General features: G+C 38.9%; 1 protein-coding gene across 1 annotated transcript; it reads left to right on the top strand.

Moving 5' to 3' along the window:
• The first annotated feature begins 1,421 nt into the window (after window positions 1-1,421).
• Window positions 1,422-20,048, top strand: LOC100891151. Its single transcript, XM_030979069.1, has 2 exons — window positions 1,422-2,005; window positions 19,526-20,048. Exons 1-2 carry the CDS (start codon window positions 1,933-1,935, stop codon window positions 19,933-19,935), a joined length of 483 nt encoding a protein of 160 aa, XP_030834929.1. The 5' UTR covers window positions 1,422-1,932; the 3' UTR covers window positions 19,936-20,048.
• The last annotated feature ends 1,632 nt before the right edge of the window (window positions 20,049-21,680 follow it).

Raw genomic sequence — 21,680 nt, 5'->3', positions numbered from 1 at the left:
ATTTCAGGTCAATAATGAAACATTAAGCAAAAGGGCGTTATAGCACTAAATCGCCTCAAACTTTTATAAAACTGATTTATTTCCGAGAAAAAAAATTGTGGCTGTGTTCTACTACAACATTTCTATTAGTCTTTATGTTTTAAACCAATTTTCGGGACGGAAAGCAGTTTAAATATAAAACAAATCTTTAAATGCGAATAATTTGAAAAGTAGTTTTCGAGTCGCTCGCGCGCTTACGCCCTTCTGCCACCTGGCCGACGATTTGATTTTACTTAAATATTCCACGTATGTTCTACTAAATTGAAAGTTTGAGTTAGCAAGACTTAAATTTAGTGCGTAAGTGGCAAAACTAATGTTTTCAAGTAAATTCTACATGGAAAAAATACGTAAAAATTACCAATGAACAAATTCTTTTTTACAGTGTACGAGAGACAGACTGAGAGAGAGAGAGAGAGAGAGACGGAAGGATGTATAGTGAATTAAGAGAGTAGGAAAAGGAAGGGTTCGATGTAAAGTGAAATAAGAGGAAGTGAAAGTAAAAGGCAGCCAAGCAAGGCAGGAGACAGGAAATGGATGGGAAATGGCAAAACGAAGAAGGAGACAACTATATATTGGAGAGATGCAGATGAGAAGAGAGCTTGGGAGTAGGAAGGTGGAATACTCTCTTCTAAATGATATGGCATTCATAACGATCGAGGGATAAGTGAGAAAGGAGAGGGAGGGGAAGGAAAAGAACGAGAGAGAGAGAGAGAGATACAGAAAGGTTGTTCGTGTGTGTTTTAAATGGTGAGAGAGAGAGAGAGAGAGAGAGAGAGAAGGGGGAAAGAGAGAGAGAGAGAGAGCAACAGAGCACTAGAGGTGTGTAGTTGTGTGTGTGTGTTTGAAGGAGGAAGAGATAGAAGGATATGACGAAAGAGATGAGAAGAGAAGAGAGAGGTATAAAAGGGGATCAAGTGCGCGTGTGGACCGGATGCTCGTTCCCTCCTACTCAATTCTAACCTGTGTATTTGTCTACTGTAGCTAAATTCAATTTCCCGGTAATATTTCGGTATCCCTTGGCGTACATGTCGATGGTTATTGATTTCGCCCGAACCGTTGACAATGGTGCGGAAGATGGTGGGATAGTTTGCACCAGAAAGCTGGAGAGAGATACATACATGTAGCAGTGACATGTAGATATACGGAGAGGTGGAGAGAGAGTGGGAGTGGGAGAGGGAGAGAGAGGGGTGAAGAGATGAACTTGAAATTGAAAAAAAATAGGCATCGAAAAGGTATAGGGGAAAGGCAGCTACACCGAAAAGAATTACAATTAACACGGGGATGGAATATGACTTATGACTTGTAATGATAATAGTCATGCAGGCAAGGTGGTAAGAAGAGAGAGAGAAAGAAAGAGAGAGAGAGAGAGAGAGAGAAGAGAGAGTAAAAATATAAATGCCAAAAAGGGTAGAATGAAAATAGGAACAGATAGAAACAGAGAAAGGGGGTAAAAGAGAGTAACATGACAGAGGCCCTAAAAAGCAACAAAATACTTATGGTAGGCCAAAATATTTTTTTTTCTTGTTCCTTTACTGAAGGTAACTTGTCTAGATGTAAACTTTAATCGATGCACTTTTTTGCCTGGTATGCGACCAGACACCTGATTGCGAAGTTCATCATGGAGCGCCGCCTATATGCACAATGTCTATTTATATGCCAAAAACACTGTCATATGCGTGCAACGGTAGGCACCCTATCCAGTCACGTATACTGCACATGTACCGCCGCGGAGCGTCGTAGTGTGCGTTCGTTTTACTTTCACAATCATCAACTACTCGCAATCTCCCTCTCAATCATGCATCGCACGTTCGCTACGTTGTTATTAAGACTACCTGTTATTTACAATGTGCTCTCTCCTTGAAGGAAGTTTAGGGGAAGGAATTATCCAGCCATATGGATTTAAAAGCATTACCAACAGTCAAATCGCGCGCAGGATCTATTGTTTCTCATGTCATGAGAGGATTGGGTAAGTTTCAGGCTCGTGCAAGTTGTTTATATTATGATGTCGCTCCAGAATTGTTGTTGTGTGGCGCAGCATTTCAAATTTGGCGTCGTTTTGGGCTGCTCGTTAAGTTTCCCGCGCAAAAAAAGAACGTGTTTGAAACTGTCATCTGCATTTCAGTCTTAACAGGTTTATTTGTAATCTTACATTTTGCGGCTAGTCATTTATTTTTAAAATTATCTCACATGAAATTGTTTTTTTCGCTGGTCAATATACATTATAGCATTTGTTCCCTTTTCTACGATTTTAACCAATATCAAATTTAGGTAAATACGACTTTTATTAACGAAGTAATGAATTTCCCATCGTGAGTTCTGGACCAATGCTACAAATTGAATAATGGTGCACTTTAAAAGAAAATAATGGAAAAAAAACTCTTGTTGTAACAATAAGCATGAATATTCAAAGGTAAAACCTTAATATTTTCATTGTATATATAAAATCATTTTTTAGTAAAATGATATCGTGTCTTTTCATCCTGTTTCGTGGGAAAATACAAGGAAAACAAAATCGATGCATATCAAAGGAAACAATATTCCCGTACTGTTATGATTATGCTATATCCTGTCAATGAGTTTACATACCAATGTTAACAGACGATAAGCTGTATGGAATATAAAATAAATCTTAAATTGAAAGAGAAAATTCATTTCAGTGGACCTGGAAATTTTAACCATCGTGCATGTACATATACGCTCAGATGATGTAATAACATCCATTGCTTACCAAACGTCTCTTCGTATATTGCCACATCTACCGTAAATGTCATGCCGAAAGATAGACGATAAAATCATCTTTCGAAGGTAATAACATGCTGTCATTACAAATTCCTCCCAAACCACATTGCTATTAACCGTAAGACCGCCTCTACTCCTCCAGCGGGTCGGGGAAATTTTCTGCACGGCTGGTTCCCCGTCCCCCAGGGCCCGATTGAGACGCAAATATTATTCTAGGGGAGGAAAAAAAGGTCCTGTCAAACTTGAAGCAACACGTAATAGAGTTTATCTATACTGATTCAATTCAATAATTCGTTCTGCTCTTCATAGTTTTCACATTGTTATGATTATTGTGGAAAAGATATATAATATGTATGCGTGTGTGTATATGTGTGTGTATGGAGAGAGAGAGAGTGGAGAACAGAGAGAGAGAGAGGGAGTGAGATACAAAGAGAGGCATACAGACAGACATAGTTGAGAGGAGGAGCAGAGAGAGGAAGAGAGAGAGATGAGAATGATAAACAGAGAGGGAGAGAGGGGAGAAAAATAAAACAGAGGAAGGGAGAGAGAAAGAGAGCGGAGACAGAGAGAGAGAGAGGGGGAGTGAGATAGAAAGAGAGGCATACAGTCAGACAGAGTTGAGAGGAGGAGCAGAGAGAGGAAGAGAGAGAGATGAGAATGATAAACAGAGAGGGACAGAGGGGAGATAAATAAAACAGAGGAAGGGAGAGAGAAAGAGAGCGGAGACAGAGAGGGAGAGAGAGAAAAAGAAGGCAAGGGAATGCTCTGAGGGAGGGCGCATGGAGGGAGGGAGAGAGAAGTACTGGTCAAAATTATCAGAGCATTCAGATACAGCGTGAATTTTACTACCATATAAAGAGGCAGAAAAAAATCTCTCAATGTGTCTGGATCCCTCTTACCTGTTTCATTTTATATATTTTACATTGTATTTTTACAATACAATTTTGTTTACCCATGATTCCATTGTATGTTCTTTAATCATATCCACCATAAATCATACATAGTTGTTAGAAAGGCAATGACATCTGATGATGCATTATGCCACAATATTGATATTAATTCACAATATTGGGCTTAATTTCAAAGTATACTGGCATTGAATAATGCCAGGAGCTTGAGTAATTTCAATTCCCCGACACACGATTGGATTTTCATACATGTTTATGACAATAATGACCTTGTTTTGGGCGGTCGGGGTACTATCGTCTAATGAAAAATTGGTCATGAAGGGAGAAACCCCAGTGAAGCATAACCGCTGGGAAAAACACCATATTTTCATTCTGAGAGAAATTGATGATGTCTCCCGCTGATAGGGATCGGCTCTTAGCTTTGGAGTAATCAATCGAAGATGATTACGAATGAAAACAAAGAAGATACTAGTTCTAAGTTGTTGTTATCCTTTGGTAGAGACACAAACGGAAACACAGTCATAATGATAACAAATAATAAAGAGATTGATTTAGAATTCATGGAGGTTGATGACTGTATCTATTACCATGTAAACGAAAAAGGATGCGGAGTCATAGAGATTATGAGAGCGGTGTCTTCAAGTCTTCAAGTTGTGCCGACAAGAAGACGAGTTGTTGTTACTCGGCAAGTAGGCTTATTCAAGACGATAAGGTGAGATGACGACTAGATGGAACTCGACAAGTGGACTTGTGTTTTTGACATAAAAACGAGAAGACTAGTTCATGTATACTCTCAATTATGAATTGTCATCTCCAGAGCAAGAATTAAGGCTTTTAGATATTGTATTTTCCTGTTATCCATGTTTCGCATTAAAGGCAGGCTTTACTACTTCAGCTAGAAGGGATTAGACCACCCAGCGAGTCAGCGAGGTCACTGTGACAGGTGGCTATCTCATTAACTCAGCTCTCATTTAACATAAGAAAAAGAGGATCATGGGGGACCAACAGGCACCGATTGGGGAAGTTTCTATATAGAGGGAGCAAGTAGCTACAAGTAGGGCAGTGTGCCTTTAAATGAATGACTCTCGTGATAGAATCGAACTCTGAAATTTAACCCACTTCATCACGGACTGGGGTTTTCCCTCCTCTTATGAATTCACAGAGAGAATGATGATCAATACCCAACTGGTATTTGATTTCAATCGTTCTACAGATTAAATTGTCGGCCGCAGACTCGGTAGTAATCGACACCCAAGCTACACGGATTAACGTATGTGGCCCCCCCTTTTTTTGTGGAGTGGGCAGAGTCCTTAACCCCCCCCCCCCTTCCTGCCCATCTATAACTGACCATGAAGCAAGTAGAGTTTTTTACATCCCGCTCATACACACACACACCCTCTCTCTCTCTCTCTCTCTCTCTCTCTCTCTCTCTCTATCCCTTTTATCCTGGTTCATGTTTCTTTTACTCTTTCTTTCTGTTCGTAATTTGATTTATTAATAAACATAGATGGGTGCGCAATACATGTCCCGGCTATAAGCGATAGAAGTGAATGGAATGCCTCTAGAGTAGACTGATAAATACCTCAGACGGCATTAGTGAGCCTGAAAACATTCATCTTAGTAAGGCGGGAACAAGGCGTATTAGAGTGGAGGTGCCGGGAGACAATCTTGGAAAAGAGGATCATGAAGAATGCATACGGTTCATGATAATCTTACCTGCCATTCCATGTCCTATGCATAATTCATTGGGACATGCAGAATGCCACGTCCTCCCCGCTACCGAACTCACTAAATGATCCGTTCCCACTGCCATTCTTTTACCACACCCTGCAACTGTGTGATGTAGTACTCCGACGATTAGCCTAAAGTATGGATTCCGGATACATGTGATACATTGGGTGAGTACTCACTCACTCGTATATCCCTGGTTGGGCCCACTGAAATGTCATTGCAAGTGTAATTGCTCGATGAAGTGGAAACGTCATCTATAAACCTACCCGTAGTCCAGGATCAACTGGAAATACGTTGACACTTGCAATAACATAATCCCCATCGTACTCCATTGCCATAGATGGTACGTCTAGACTTTTTGACTGAGGATGGGGGAAGGGTGGAGTAGTAGGGAGGAGTAGTGGGGAGGAAATGGGGAGGAGCGTCAGGGTCGGGGTTGAATTGGGGGGAATGCGTCACCAGAGTGCAACACATGTGTGTTGATATTGTGATAAATGTACCGATGAATGTCGCATAACGTAGTAGCTTTAAATCAATGGACAGATAGCACAGACCTCATTCGATTCTGAATAGTTTTTCACCAAAATGCAGAGGGGAGAAGGGGTACGGGAGTGCACCTCAGTAAGGGGGCACCCCTCACCAAAGTGCACTAAAGGTGTATACGAAGCTCTACGAGTATATTGGCTCAGTAGATGTTGATTAACGTAAATGCCTTTCATGCAATTGGCATAAAGCATAAGCTCCAATCTGATTTTGTCTTGCGAATTCGCAATTTGTTTTCAGAGAAAGACTAGCCCCCCTTTCCCCCTTCCCAATTCAAGTACTCCCTCATGGTCGTCATCACGCCACTGCTTGTGACTGGACGATAGTTCTGCACAGATTCCTTGCTCACACTAAGATTTTGGCCTATGATCATAAACACAGTCGATATTGCCAGTCTTGACACAATCTACGTTAGATGTGAAGTGATTTTATCCGTCTCAACCCCGAACTACAACTCCGGTCTATCAACCCTGGATATCTTCTTCTCATGGAAAGTGGCCCCCTCAACAATGCCATGATGGGTCACTTCCTATCTTTTCTTTCTCTTTTCGTTTTTTAGATTTGATTTAGATGATTTGGAAGACGAAGAGTACCAAGATTTAACCCTTGCATCGTATTCATATAAATTACACTGAACGACTTGTATATGAAGTGCCAGATAGGATGCCCAAAGTTATTTCTGATATTTTTAATAACCTCAATTAAATTATGGCAAAAAATATACTTTGATTTAAAAATGGATGTTATAACAAGAATGTTAATCTACATCTGCACAGTTCAACTTAATAAATAATAATCAATAATGATTGAGCATCCCATTTGGCTTTTCATATACAAGTCGTTCGTAAAGTCATGCGTAACTTTACGAACAGCTTTATGAAACACCCCCTGGATATATTCTTTTCTATGGACAGTAGCCCCCTCAACAATGCCATTATGGGTCCCTTACTATCTTTTCTCTCTCTTTTCCTTTTTTTTAGATTTGATTTAGATGATTTGGAAGACGTAGAATACCAACAATTCCAGTAGTAATTTATAGATTTAATCCTTGCATCGTATTCATATAATTTACACTAATACAAAACGGCGTGTAACTACTATACAACGTATATACGATGTGATTGAATAGAAAGTAGAGGCTCTTGCACTGTTTCGGGAATCAGAAGTTCACTGAAGAACTTCGCCCCCCCCCCTCCCCCAACCCCCACCAAAGTCCCAATTGTAAGGAAATTCTTAACAGAGTCGCTGACCCGGATATAAGTTATCAATACCTTGTTTTTATCTACAATAATTTGTATCCGGACACCTTCCCCCTGGACATCCACCCCGGATTACAACCCCGGTCAACTATACCCTAGGACAACTACCCTATAGGACGACTACCCCAGACATCTACCCCTAGAATAGTTGTCCGGGGGTAGTTGTTCTAGATGATGGTTGCCGTAGGGGTAGTTGTCCGGTTGGTGGTTGTCCGGGGGAGTTGTCCTAGTGGGTAGTTGTCCGGGGGTAGTTATCCGAGGGTAGGTGTCCTAGTGGGTAGTTTTCCTGGGGGTATCGTCATAGAGGATAGTTGCCCTAGGCGGTAGTTGTCTTTAATTTAGGGGGTAGTTGTTCTAGGGGGTAGTTGACTGGGGATGGTTATCCGGGGGTAGTTTTCACAGGGGTATCGTCATAGAGGATAGTTGCCCTAGGCGGTAGTTGTCTTTAATTTAGGGGGTAGTTGTTCTAGGGGGTAGTTGACTGGGGATGGTTATCCGGGGGTTGATGTCCAGGGGATAGGTGTCCTAGAACCACAATAATCATATCATTTGAGGAGCTTAATAAGGATCAACATCAACATTTCTTATTCACAAAGGTAAATCATTGCCATTCAAATCGCCCCTGTTTTCTTAAATTGGTATGAGTACGCCAGTGTGACGGGGTCTGGCACGAGTCTGGAAAGGTTGCTAATCCAAAAATACATCATAGACCCCGTTTTCTCTGTCATTGGAAATTCAATGTTTCACAGCAGGGACCTGTTCATGGTAATTAGGTAAAGCAAACCTGATACAAATCCCTTCGGCAAAAATGATTTGAAAGTAATATTGTAACAAAATCACAATATATTTGCCAACCTTGCCCACTGGGTTACGTTTTAAGCCTTGATGGATTGCAATGCTTCTTGACAGGGGAAGCAGTGTGCGACAGATCGTTTGGATGCCGACGAAAGCTGTATTTGTTTTCGAAGAAAAACACCGTTTTTTGACAATAAGTTCATTATTCTATTTTCTCTCTCTTTTAAAAAAATTGGTGAGGTTACCAATTCCATTTCAATTAATAAATAACATCGTTTCGAAATCATTATAACCTATTATTGGGTAAACACCCGAATGGTGTCAATTTCCCCATGATTGAATACTTCTATGCGACCTTAAAGACACGAAGGCGTTAGCTCATAAATACAGGTAATACCCTGTACGTCCAAACAGTCCATTGGAACTTTTTTTAAATTCCTTCACGTGAGCCTTTTAAATCAATATTGTTTTGAATTCAGATAATACTCCTTTATTACTTTGTAGATAAATACACCTTTATATATATGTATACTAATTTTACAGCAGAGTGTTAACTCTGACTCATTGCTAAAAGAAAAAACTTTATCACTTCGGATATTCTAAAATGTAAAATGCAGTGAATTAAATTATGCGGAATTCGTCAAAACAAACTTTGGTGCTTCGAAGAACCATCTAAACTCTTAATATATTAACATCGATTATTGTGTGTGAGGTAATTTTGGTGCTTCATAGAGCCATCTAAACTCTCAATATATAAACATTGATTATTGTGTGTGAGACAATTTAGGTGCTTCATAGAGCCATCTAAACTCTCAATATATAAACATTGATTATTGTGTGTGAGACAATTTAGGTGCTTCATAGAGCCATCTAAACTCTCAATATATAAACATTGATTATTGTGAGTGAGACAATTTAGGTGCTTCATAGAGCCATCTAAACTCTTAATATATAAACATTGATTATAATTGTGAGTGAGACAATTTAGGTGCTTCATAGAACCATCTTAACTCTTAATGTATAAACATCGATTATTGTGTGTGAGACAATGTTGGTGCTTCATAGAGCCGTCTAAACTCTCAATATATAAACATCGATTATTGTGTGTGAGACAATTTTGGTGCTTCATAGATTTATTGTGTGTGAGACAATTTTGGTGCTTCATAGAGCCATCTAAACTCTTAATATATACCGTGCATTCACGCGGGGTTATTGACCGTTGGGGCAATCCGTCAAGACTGCATAAGTTCCTCTCAGATCATCGGGTGATTGCGTCTGTTCTAGTGCTAGTACTCCAGGGAACTAATTATGAATCTCCACTCATCCTGTCAGCTACTTCAGAGGCAGATCCAGGATTTTTTAACAACACGTAAAAAAGGGGGAGAGAATCTTTAATAGACCTGTGTACCTTTATAGTGGTACTTGGGTTTCAGACGGGGGTGCCACATCATTCCGGAATCCTTCAGTTATCTCCTTGTGTTCTCATTATTCAGTGGGTTCTTTAAATACCGAAGTTTTTTCGCCATCTGGACCGAGGAGGGGGGGGGGGGGGAGGTGTGTTTGTGACGTATAACTTTGCATACCACTTGCTCAGTCATAACGTTACACACATCAAGTAGCTGTAGGGGTAATTGTACCATTTTTGATTGAGTGTGTTTCGAAAGGAGCACTTGTGGTAGCGAGATATTCCGTCAATTTCTCGCCAAAAGCCATTACTTCCTGTGATAAATGTTATTGGCTGTAAACTGACTGAAAAGAATTTGTCCTGAGATTTATTGTTTATGTAACGGGAGTATTTTATCAAGCGTACATAATTTCTTTTTCTTGTGTTAAGTCAGTTTATATCACAACCTTTGATTATTTTGCTCTCTGACCCTTTTCTTTCTCTCTCTCTTTCTTTCTCTCTCTTTCTCTCTCTCTCTCTCTCTCTCTCTGTGTGACGCTCTCCCTGCTACATCTTTCTTATCATTACCCTTTTTCTGTTTTATCCCTTTCTCTTGGCTTGTTTTTCAGTTCTTACCCCACCTCTTTCTCTCATACTATACATGTATATATATCTTTCTCCTTCTCTTCTCTTTTACATTCTCTCTCGTTGTATTGACTCTCTTTCTTTCGCTCTATCCCCCTCTCTCCCTCTCTAACCCTTTCCTTCTCTTCAGTCGGCCTTCTCTTCTTTTTGTTCCCTCTTTCCCTCAATACTTTATATGGAAACGGAAGGATATATATGGAATGGAATGAGCTAACGTCTCTTTTCTTTTCGTTTCATTCTTGTTTGTTTACTTGATCAATGTACCCACCCTCACACATCACCGAATCCAGCATTGATAAGTTCATACATCTTAGACTCGATTGCCCTGGCAACCAACATGATTACGCGTTGAGCACTCATACACAACTAAAAAGAGTGAAAATCGATAGGAAAAATTCCAATGCCGAATGCAAACCAGGAGAGTGCATACATTTATGGGGGAGGTTTACATCCAAAGATGATGCCATTTATTTTATTTAATGATTATGACCTAGAATAAACCTAACAGAAGTTATTCGCAGCTAGAAAGCACAGAGCGAAGTTTTTGTATCCTTTGCTGCTATTTCTTCCTCGTTTTTTTAAAATTTGATTAATTTATTCTTATCTATTTATCTGTTTTAGAGAAGGAATGTGGTTGTCGAAAAACAGAACCATGTTCAGCATTATTCAAAATTCTTAAAGGGATCATTTAAAAATGTTAAATCTAAGATGCACGGCCTTACGTGCTATCATTGTCTGTGATATGGCGTTATATTGAAGCACTAAAAAAAAATGCGCTTTAAAATGATCAAGAAGTGCCTCAAAAAAGTAAAAACCTTTGAGTGACCGGTTTTACCATTCTCGTTTTCCCCAATAGACTGTAGTGTTATGAAAACCGTTTGGCAAACGCAAAAATTGATTTCGATTTTCAATCATAAATATCTTGAAAATCAGACAGGCGATCGGCTTGTAAAAGTCATGAGGTTCCTGACTGACCTAAATGTTTATAAATATCATTGCAGCATAAGCTAAATCAAGGATTTTTTTAAAGGATCTAGTACAAAGTTACCGGATCATATTAGTCTTAGAGGTGTCGTAGTCGAGTTGTTCAAGCACTTGAATGGACATTCAACAGACGTGGGTTCGATCCCCGACACGGATCTAACTACTTTAGGCAAGGCATTTGTGTACATTTACCTCTCCATACCCAGGATAGAAATGGGGACCTGTTGAAATTACGATAGCCTGTCTGACAGTTCTTGCTAAATATGCTCTCATGCACGTTGACCATACACTCCCCAGGAAGTGGAGATGGTGCACATTGTGCGTGAGTAAATATGATGACCGGTGTTTTAATGATATCTGTACAGAGATTGGATACCTTATTTTGTATTAAGCGCTATGAAAATCCAGATTTATTATTATTAGCATCATTATTATTTTTACTTAGTACATAACTTGACTGAACTTATATGCAATTATGTAAAGGAAAAAGAAATTCTCGTATAGATACAGGCGTTTTGAAAAATGGTCTGTAATATTTCACTGCTGTGACCGCATTTCCGATTTTGGTTAAATACAATCTCAGCATTCAGGAGTTGGTGACTTTAAAATGCTTTCTCTTTCCAACCCCCTGCAAAAAAAAATAGATTGTGCTGTCAGCATTGGGAGAGTGTTTCCTGTTTGAATAAGTGGAACCTGGAGGGAGATTGATTGGTCTCCCAAATGTATCTTACTTTTCCTAATGTGCTCTTCAAGCCCGTACACGTGCGCTACGTAAGGAATCGAATGCCTTTACAAACAACCCCTGAACTTACGAGGAATTTTCTGAAAGTATGCTCACTGTATAGTAAGATGTACATGTTTGTACGTGTCTATATTGAGTATGAAACAGCATTTGTGTATGTATAATGTATCTTGATTGTCTTAACTTTAAAGCATATACAACTGTAAGAGAAAAAAAAGTCTTTTTAATAAGCACATTCTTAAACTTGATTCGATGAAATCATTGTCATATTTGTTTTATTCTTACCAAACAGGGCCTTTTGAAAGACCGCCAAATTGGTGATATGTGCCACCCTGTATAAATATCAGATATAAATGAATAGATATTATGATATATAAACAAATACGTTTTCTGCCAATCAAAGACGTTGACTAAACAATGTGGTTTACCTCGGAAAAGTAGTTCATAGGGTAGAATCCAAAATTAAATCGCCCTGCTGCCTCTGGGGATCCGGATACCGTTACTACTAAAATAATTTAAGTCAATTCACTTTAATAATCCACCAAGGAAGAGAACGGGTATGATTGTCATGACCACAAGTCTCAGACCACATGATGATGGATTTCATCCCTCTAGCAACAACATTTGGTAAATTCCAAAAGCAGTACGCTCTGGAAAAATCATCTTTACTACCGGTTAAAATGAATGATCCGTTGATTTTTTTTTATTTATCATCGAGTGGGCCTGTACCGTAATTAAACATGTTGCCTATTATCCTTCATTATGTTTTCGTTTGCTTGTTTTGTTTTATTTCTAGTTTTAGACAATATAAAGCGATGATGTGGGTAGACACAACGAAATAACTAGAATCAAATATATTTTTTCGTTTAATTATTCAATTTATATAAATAAAATAATTAAACAAAAAAATATATTTGAATCTAGTTATTTGAATCATTATTAGTATAGGTTCATAAGAGCCATCAGCATCATTGCTATGCAAATAGGTCCAGAGCAACAGTTAATTTACAATCACTTCATAATTAAGCATATGCTGCATCTTTCGTCGCTATTGTGATAATATTCACACAAAAGATAGCGTGGTCCAGTCAAATATTCTATCTTTTGCCAGAAAATGCAGTTTGGGGAGCGAGTCTTTAAGACATATCAAAATACGCTGGCAGGCTAAAAAAGCATATTTGTTTCGATCCAGATTGTTCCTTAAAGTTCGCGTCGGTAAACAGCATCCACACGTGAATACTCGTAACGTTTTGTGCAAACACCATGCTGTGTGTTGTGCAAAGAAGGCGAAGACGGAGATACATAACATCAGTTCAGAGATTGAAGGATTATGATGGATGCGACGAAAGCAAAATAACTATCTGTTTTTAAAAGGTCAAATTGGATATACGTCAAAACCCCTTCTGAAAATTCTACTGCATTCTGATCGACTTAAAGGCTATTACAACCCTTGTTATAAACTCATTAATATGAAAACGGGAAAACATGTAAAAAAAAATTAGAATGAAGAAAGTTTAAATTAAATCGGACCAATATAAGGGAGTTATGAAGGTTTGAAATATGAGATCACTAAATCTATGCAAATCTCAAATTGGCAATTTCGTCAGTGGATTGTGACGCAGTCGTGGGATAGTTACTCTCCCGTTTGTCGTGTTCTAAAATGTCCCCCAACAAAATTTCTTCCTACGTACCCTAACCCTTTTGGGTAGCAAATTATTAAAGGTTCTCGAAATGGAAAAGATTTTGCAGGGAATAAAAATTCATTTAGCATTTTTGTGTGTTGGAACAGGACTTCGTCACAAAGTCGCTGCTGATTCAGCCAATATGAGTTACCCATAGAGTGATAACAACTTTGAAAAGTTCATAACTTTGTCATTTTTGTCCGATTTCGTTCAAAATTTCATCCGTCTGTATATCTGATGTTTCTGCTTCTTTAAAGCGTATTGTACTCTCAAGGTTGGGTTTCCCATTAATGTCCGTATAGAGCACAGTACCCATATATTTCCAAGCATCATTGACACCAATAGTATCATCTGCAGCACCGTTGCATTTCCTTGGGGCTATTACTTTTCTCAGCTTCCCCGGACGTTGCGGTCACATAATATCATTACGCGTTTAGTTATTTGTTTCATTTTTTTCCTTTTAGCTATTACTTAAGTTCAAATCACTTTATTTATATTACTCCACAATTCCATTTAAAATACAATTTAAACAGATATAATGCAATTACATTAAAAATGTGGAAACGTATATAAAATGTATACATTTAAAACAATATTACTAGTAAGAAAAAAAGGAGAAGAAAGGGTGAATACATGCAACAGAATATTTTTGGAATAACAAGCATTTGTGGCGAAGGAACCTGGGCTGCCTCTCACAAAACCGTCATAAGTACAAGTTGAGCAACATTCCATTGAAACGCGTGTTAAACTTGATACACACGTTTCAATGGGATGTCGCTCAACTCAACTCCATGCTCAACTTGTACTTATGACGGTTTCGTGAGACGCATCCCTGAAGGATTCTGTCAAAATAAAATGCGCAGTGATAATATAAATCAATTAAAAATTCGGTGTGAAATCATTACAGCTATTGAAGTCGATTATTTTGTTTGTGAACGTTGTTGGTTCCTCTTTATAATATAGCTAAGACAAAAATCGAACTGGATCCTACAATAAGTGAGCAGGAGCCAATAAGTGCGTACAAACCAAATTCTTTTATCTTATCGCATAACTGACAAGCAAGAATCAATATAAACGTGCGTGAAAAAGATAAACTGACATTTTCTACCCGCTGGCCTCCTAATTCTCGCAAATACATGAATACTTAAAAACTGTTTAGCAGATTATACAGGCTATTTTTTTTTATCTCGGCTACCACAGCCTTGCATATTGATTGATTAACTTGCAATTCGATTAACACATTTGTATTAATTGTATTCTATTTAATACTAGCAGTGTTAGCTAGTGGGTCATCCCAGTCGACCGACTTTTCCTCGCGACAGAAATACCCCTAAATCCACAGGATCAATACCGTACGAAACCGAATAAAATATTTGTTTAAATAATAAATAAAGAAGCAAAGAGCAAGTCAGAATGTGAAAGGAGGAAACAGCAGATAAATTCACGTAAAGAAAGAGCAAAATAAAGAACACGTTTTTTTTTAACCCTAAGCAAAAAGTAAGTTACACAGAAGAAGAGGATAATACAAACTAAAGAAGATGGAGAAAGAAAAAACACTGGAAGTAAAGTTAAAAATAATAGCATGGGACAGAAGTGTACTACAAATAAATGTAAATTTAAACAAATGACGAAATGGCTGTTTCGTAAGTCCAGATAATTTTTTCATAACACGCATAGTTTTAATAATTTTTCAAAAGAATAAATTTCTTGTACAATTCCATTGCAGGCACATCAATGTGGCAGATTATGTTCTCTTCTTCATTAAGGCTAGACAGACTCATTGCTTTCTATTTTACGACTCGTTATCTAGCTCGTTATGCTAATATACATTGTTCCCAAGCGTCCTAATGTGCCCCATCTTTTCGAGCTCAAATAACGATTTAACAAGTCGCAGCGCCAACATCGATTTTTTCCTTTCTTTTTGCAGTATGTTTAAGACCATCTAATACCAATATCAGCTGTTCTGGACGTCACTGAAAGTTCACTTAAGAGTTCATTGCACTGGCTAGTAGAACCGCATGTACATGTAGCTTAATCACAGCAAATTGTTAAGCCACAATTTTTGTTCGTTGAGAAGAATAAAAAGAGTGATAACTTTTACATCATTAGAAATAAAATGTGAATCATATAATCACAGCTAATATTCTTCTTTATCGTATTCGTAAATCAAATAATTTTAAGGTCTACTTGATACCGGTGTGTTGGCTCAGTCAGTAGAGCGTCCGCCTCACAACCTGGGTTCGAACCCCGGCCGCGTCATACCAAAAGACGTTAAAAGACGGGAGTTGCTGCTACCTTGTTTGGCGTTCAACAATAAGGGATAGAGCAACGTCGATGAGTGGCTGCCGGGCTCACGATCGATTGGGCATAAAGAATTTCCATTTTCGGTTTAATTTGATAAAATTTGGAGTGGACCTTAAAATATTATTATTAATATTATTATAAGACAAATATTCTGTAAAATGATATTCAAATTCAATTTATTTTCAAATTAAGACATTAAAATGAACAAAAACATGGGACATAGCAAAGTCTTTCTTTTCTTGTCTATAAAGTGACGCTTGAATATATATCGCAAGTGTAATTGAAACGATTTATAAAACGTTTCGCCTATCCGCAGTAAGAGATTTAACACACCCTCATAATTGTGACACTTTTCATTACTCTATATGACATTTAAATCCCCAGGCGAATAATTCTCATTATTTCACATGGGTTTACAACAGCGCCCACCCAGTTCCAGGAGGCAATGGTTGAAAAAAGAATGATCTAAAGGGTGACTTTCTACCGAGGAATTTGATATGTCAGATGTAGGGCCGGATAAGAATCCTAGTCATTTCCGCAACCTCATTTCCAGAACCTTACTCTAAATCGAACATCGCAAATAGAATGTGACATTCTTGCTAGTTTGGATCAGTTGACTGAAGTGTGAGTGCCGTGAGGTATATCGAAGTTTTAGCAAATGTGTTTAATAAAAGGTTATACGTCGCCTGAAAATTATGTCGCTAACGAAATAATTTAACATTAATCACAATACCATTAGCGGGCATGTTTTCAGTGTCATTAACTTAAAAGCGTTGACAGTTCACCTAATGATCGAATGAAAACAATTTTCACCTTATTGGTAATTTGAGACAAATAATTGTGCTTCATTTTTGTCTGTTTTCCTCATATCCTTTCTTGACCTTTCTTATTTTCCTTCATATATATTATTCTTCTACTCACCTTTCCCCACCCCCCCCCCCTCCCTAAAGGCTTTTAGGGTGTAAGTTTAAGATGAAAGGTCATAAGTATCAAGTACATTCAGACTGACATAATGACGAGTGAATAGGCTGGTAAAAAAGGGAATCATATTGTAATAAAATGTTAACAAAAAGGGATAAATGTTAAAAGGTGACATTTTGAAATAGTGTTCAAAGGAGTGTGAGGTCGTATCTTTTCGACATGACGACCAACGATGAAAAAGAAAAAAGAAAGAAAACGCATTTGATATTAAAGTGAAACGTTTACGCCACATTCCCATGTTTAATGCAATTGCATAATACAGACACATCCATCAGCGTGTCAACACACAAAACAATTTATCCCGAAACTCTATAACGAAACGTCGTATAAAGAATCATCGTATAAATTTCAGAGTGTCCACACACAAGAAACGTCGTATAAATAATCATCGTATAAATTCCAGGATGTCCACACACAGAAGAAAGTAATCCTGAAACTCTACAGCGAAATGTCGTATAGGTGCGCAGTTTGCTACTATGCGGTCATGAAATGGAAGCGGAAATGAGAGGTCTGGTCTCCTTTCGCTCTAGGTCACGTTAAGCCCCGCCCAGTTAGTTACACTAGTTACACTAGTTACGTCCACACACAACACCTTCCGTGATTAGGCGTGAATAGGCGAGATTCTTTATTGAGTTCTAGTTCGAAACGATGCCCACACATGCGTTTCGTTATACGACGTTTCGTTGTACGATGTTTCGTTAGTGAGCGTCCACACACACAATTTCGTCGTAAAACTATCGCGAAACGGTATAGCTAATCACGCCTAATCACGGAAAATTTTGTGTGTCGACAGGGAGCATGTTTAGTAGAAGTGTCGTAGTCGAGTGGTTTAAGCAATTGACTTGAGATTCGAAGGTCGTGGTTCGATCCTCAACACGGCATTGTGTCCTTTGGCAATGCATTAATCTACATTTGCCACGCTTGGCCCAGGTGAGGTTCATGTAAATGGGCACCTGGCAGGAATTAATTCCTTGAAATGCCAGAGCGCTGTAATGGCATGCAGCTAGGCTAAAGCCGGGGTAATAATACATTTCTGCGCCTCGGAATAGAAATGTCTAGATAAGGGCGCTATATAAATACCTATTATTATTATTATTACATATTATGATTCGCGAGTATCAAAACAAAATGATTTAGACATGCTTAATCCAGCATCGCGACTGCGGTCAAAGCATTTATCATCAAAATCATGATACTTTAATGCAGTGCAATCTAGATCGTGCACTAATCAGGCTTGCCTTAAACCTTTCCAGTTAACAATATACGACACTTGTGACGTCATATATGCCAGAATGAGGCAATGATCAAGGGTTGGTGTGTCTGAGTAGCCAAATGAAGCTTAATCAAAATATCCACATACTTTAGGACTCGGGATCTGAGCACTCAGGTATGCCACGTGTACTATTATGAGAACAACCTTCTCACGACTAGATGTGTTGAATGTTATATGAGCAAAGGTTTCCTTTTTCAGATGTTGTAAACATTTAATTTCTTTACAAATAGTTTATTTTATTGAGATTGAGTAGAGATTAGATAAATCATCATAATCATAATGGTCGAGTGGATACGTTGCTGGACTGTCGATCAGAAGGTCCGCGGTTCGAGTCCCGCCGCCGCACTAATGTCCTTGGGCAAAACATTGATCTACATTTGCCACACTCCACCCAGGTGAAGTAAATGGGTACCCGATATGAATTTTATTCCTTGAAGTGCTAGGAGGGTCAAATCTGACTGACATGAACGCTATACAAGAACCCATCATTATGTTTTTATATTAATTATAGTCATTACTTTATACAAATCAACTCAAAGTCAATCCAGTACCTTATATTATATTCCATATAAATCATGTTCGGATTACGCAATAAGTCTTTGCAACATTCGCACATTTCAAAAGGGGTCGTACAAGCCCATTGGAATCACTTTACAATCGTGTTTAAAATAACAAGAATTGGGTATGGCTTAAAACAACTATTAGTAGGATAAACATCGTCGAGGCAGCTATCCCCGACATTTGTCCCGGACCACTATGAATTATGATATTACAACCGGACATCTGGCCCCTAGTACACTCACGGGTAGGAAAACCACATCATAGTGCAATGACCCCTAAACACTATTCTTATCATGACTTTGGGGGGGAAATTATTGAGAGGAAGTGGGCCGGGACGCGTTATTTTTTTCTGCGGCACAGATTGGGGTTAGGTGCGTGTTGAGCCTATGGGAAAGTTTAGGGTTAGGGTTAAATCAAGACCTCTTTTTAAAAAAAGCCCCAATCTGTGCCGCAGAAAAAAATGACGCGGCCGGGACGGTTGTCAGGTAGTACTCTCTTAATTTCTAGGACTTATTTTAAAGTCCAAAGAATTTATTCTAAAGCCAAGGGGGACTTGGATCAGTGACTGTTCCTGATCCAAGTCCCCCTTGGCTTTAGAATAAATTCTTTGGACTTTAAAATAAGTCTTAGAAATTAAGAGAGTAGTTGATCTTGTGAAATATCGTACAACTATTGTTATCTTGGTGAAACACCATCGCAATGACCTTCAAAAAAATAAACCTAAAAACAGTGTATAGGGCAATTTTAGCAGCCCTGTCTATCACTTATTAAAACACAAACATAACAATTGCGTATGGCGTAATCCTAGCATCATTTCTCTGTGACCTACAATAACGCATTGAAAAGCCCTTAAGATGATTTCTTGCAAGTCTTCACTATCTTGTCTAGATAATATGACATACCACTGATTGAATGTAAACGCCTATTAAAATGTTTCATGTTGATCCTCTCACAGGGCTGGACCCTTACTATAGCGACGATGATGCGAGCACCTCCTCTGAAGGCAGTGCCAAGGTACCCGCTGGTACAAGCCCTATGAAACGAGCTGCCTCAATGCGAAGACCTCGACCTGACGAACAGTTCGCGAACCCTAACGATGAAAACCGAAAGCGCTCCTCGAGCATGTCCGGAGCCAGCAGCCCGAGTACACTCACAGTGCCTTCCCCCGTTGACTCCCGAAGGAGGCGTAGCTTCGAGAACTTTCGGATGTGCGATCTCGGGGAGATTCGGCCCGAACTTTACGTGATGGAAGACGCGCAGACCGGATTGGATAAGACGCAGTCGCCATCAAAAGACGATGCCAATGAGGAAGCCTATGGAATTTTAACGTTTAGTGTCAGATATGAGGAGTCCACTCAAAGGTAGGATTACTCAAACCATCTCATTATTAGTATTGTCTTATGTTCAATGTATCTACTGGGCAGAGAAGGATATCCATCACGGCTTTGAGTTTATAATATGTATATGTCACAATGAATTTCTTTGGGCTACCACTCCACCCCCTCACACAAATACACACATTGGTGTATTAATACGTCAAAAGTCTGGGGGTTGACATCACGATTACGCAATGCCATATGCAATCAATCAAATTGTAAGAATGTGGAGGGATACCTTATGACACATATCGAGCTTGAAGAAACGCTCCTGATATCCCATATGCCATGCAATAAGGTATCCCGACTAAGTTGAAGTGTTTTATCAGTTTGGATGAACGCTACTCTGTCGGCAAGATTTGTGTGAAGGTGTGAGCCAAATCTTCTACATTGTGCCCATAAGCTCGCCACTGTACCTTTGGATCAAGAAATGAAGAGTTAGAATGTAGGAGGCGTATTAAAAAGGAAAATAGTAATTAAGAGGGGGCTATTGGTTTATCGACATCAGATACAGGTGGTGGAAGATGTACACATAACTGTTTAATGACAAAGAGGGAAAACCCTGCCATTGACATTGGAGAGAAGGTAATGTGATTAATAATAATAATAATAATAGTGGGTTCTTGTATAGCGCTCATGTCTGTCAGACTTGACACTCCTGGCGCTCCTAAAATCTATATATACCACCTGTCTCTTTCTATCACTTTGTAAATTTCTTCCTTTCCTTTCTTCCTTAAACTTTCATAAACCGTAGAACCAACAAATCAAGGATATCGTTACAATGATTTCTACCCGTATAAATCTTTGTCTTCTTATAGTGAGAAGGGAAAAAACGTCAAGGAAGAGACATCAATATTTCAAGCCCACGTTTTACCCTCTGGTTTGATGAGGCTAAATGTCAGAGCTCGAACTAAGCGAATCACACCTAAAGTAATGCTCCCAAACGCACGACTGGAATCATCAGATGGCCGGGAAACAAACGAAAGGGAAATAACGTTTGCCACGCTTTTAATCTGTCAAGAAATTCCCCCGCGTGTATTTCTCAACAAATTGACTTTTGCGTTCACTCGACGATCTAAATGTTTCAGCAATCGATCAAGCCGCGCGTAAAGATCAAGACTAATTGGGTACAAGATTGTTACCCGATCTCCTCATCTGACACTTACTATGGAAGTGGCCTTTCCCCGCTAAAATCGTGAGGACAATCTTGGACTGTTTTTCATGTAACGAAAGCGCCAATTCGAGGTTGTCCGAACTCGAGTGAAACATTAACATACATGTAACTTTTATATAGGATTACTCTCTTTTCTATCGTTATTATTTGATAGATCAATTTGCATTTCATATTTTTGTGAGATAATACAGTCTAACACGGTGCACGGTGTGAATTTGTTGTATGTTGTATTAATTGATTGCATTTCGTTACAGTTTGAGAGAATCCTTAAAAATAGCCAAGTAATGTATTCCACAGCCCCGCTCCCCCCCCCCCACTCAGTGTTATTTAGGGTACGCATATGCGTGTTCCAAGCGACCCCCCCCCCCCTTTTCAGCAAAAGTCCGGTGTGTAAAGTCAAAACGGGTCGACCTTTTTCTTTTGTTATACGAGCCTTTTTCAGCACCCCCCCCCCCCCTTTCAGCAAAAGTCCGGTGTGTAAAGTCAATACGGGTCCACCTTTTTCTTTTGTTACGAAAAGGACATTTTGGGAACACGCATGGGATCCGTCCGTTCTCGGA

This window comes from Strongylocentrotus purpuratus, unplaced genomic scaffold (genome assembly GCF_000002235.5).
Source record: "Strongylocentrotus purpuratus isolate Spur 01 unplaced genomic scaffold, Spur_5.0 spur5_scaffold_10, whole genome shotgun sequence".
Classification (NCBI taxonomy): Eukaryota; Metazoa; Echinodermata; class Echinoidea; order Camarodonta; family Strongylocentrotidae; genus Strongylocentrotus; species Strongylocentrotus purpuratus.
This window is presented reverse-complemented; position numbering and strand designations above follow the sequence as displayed.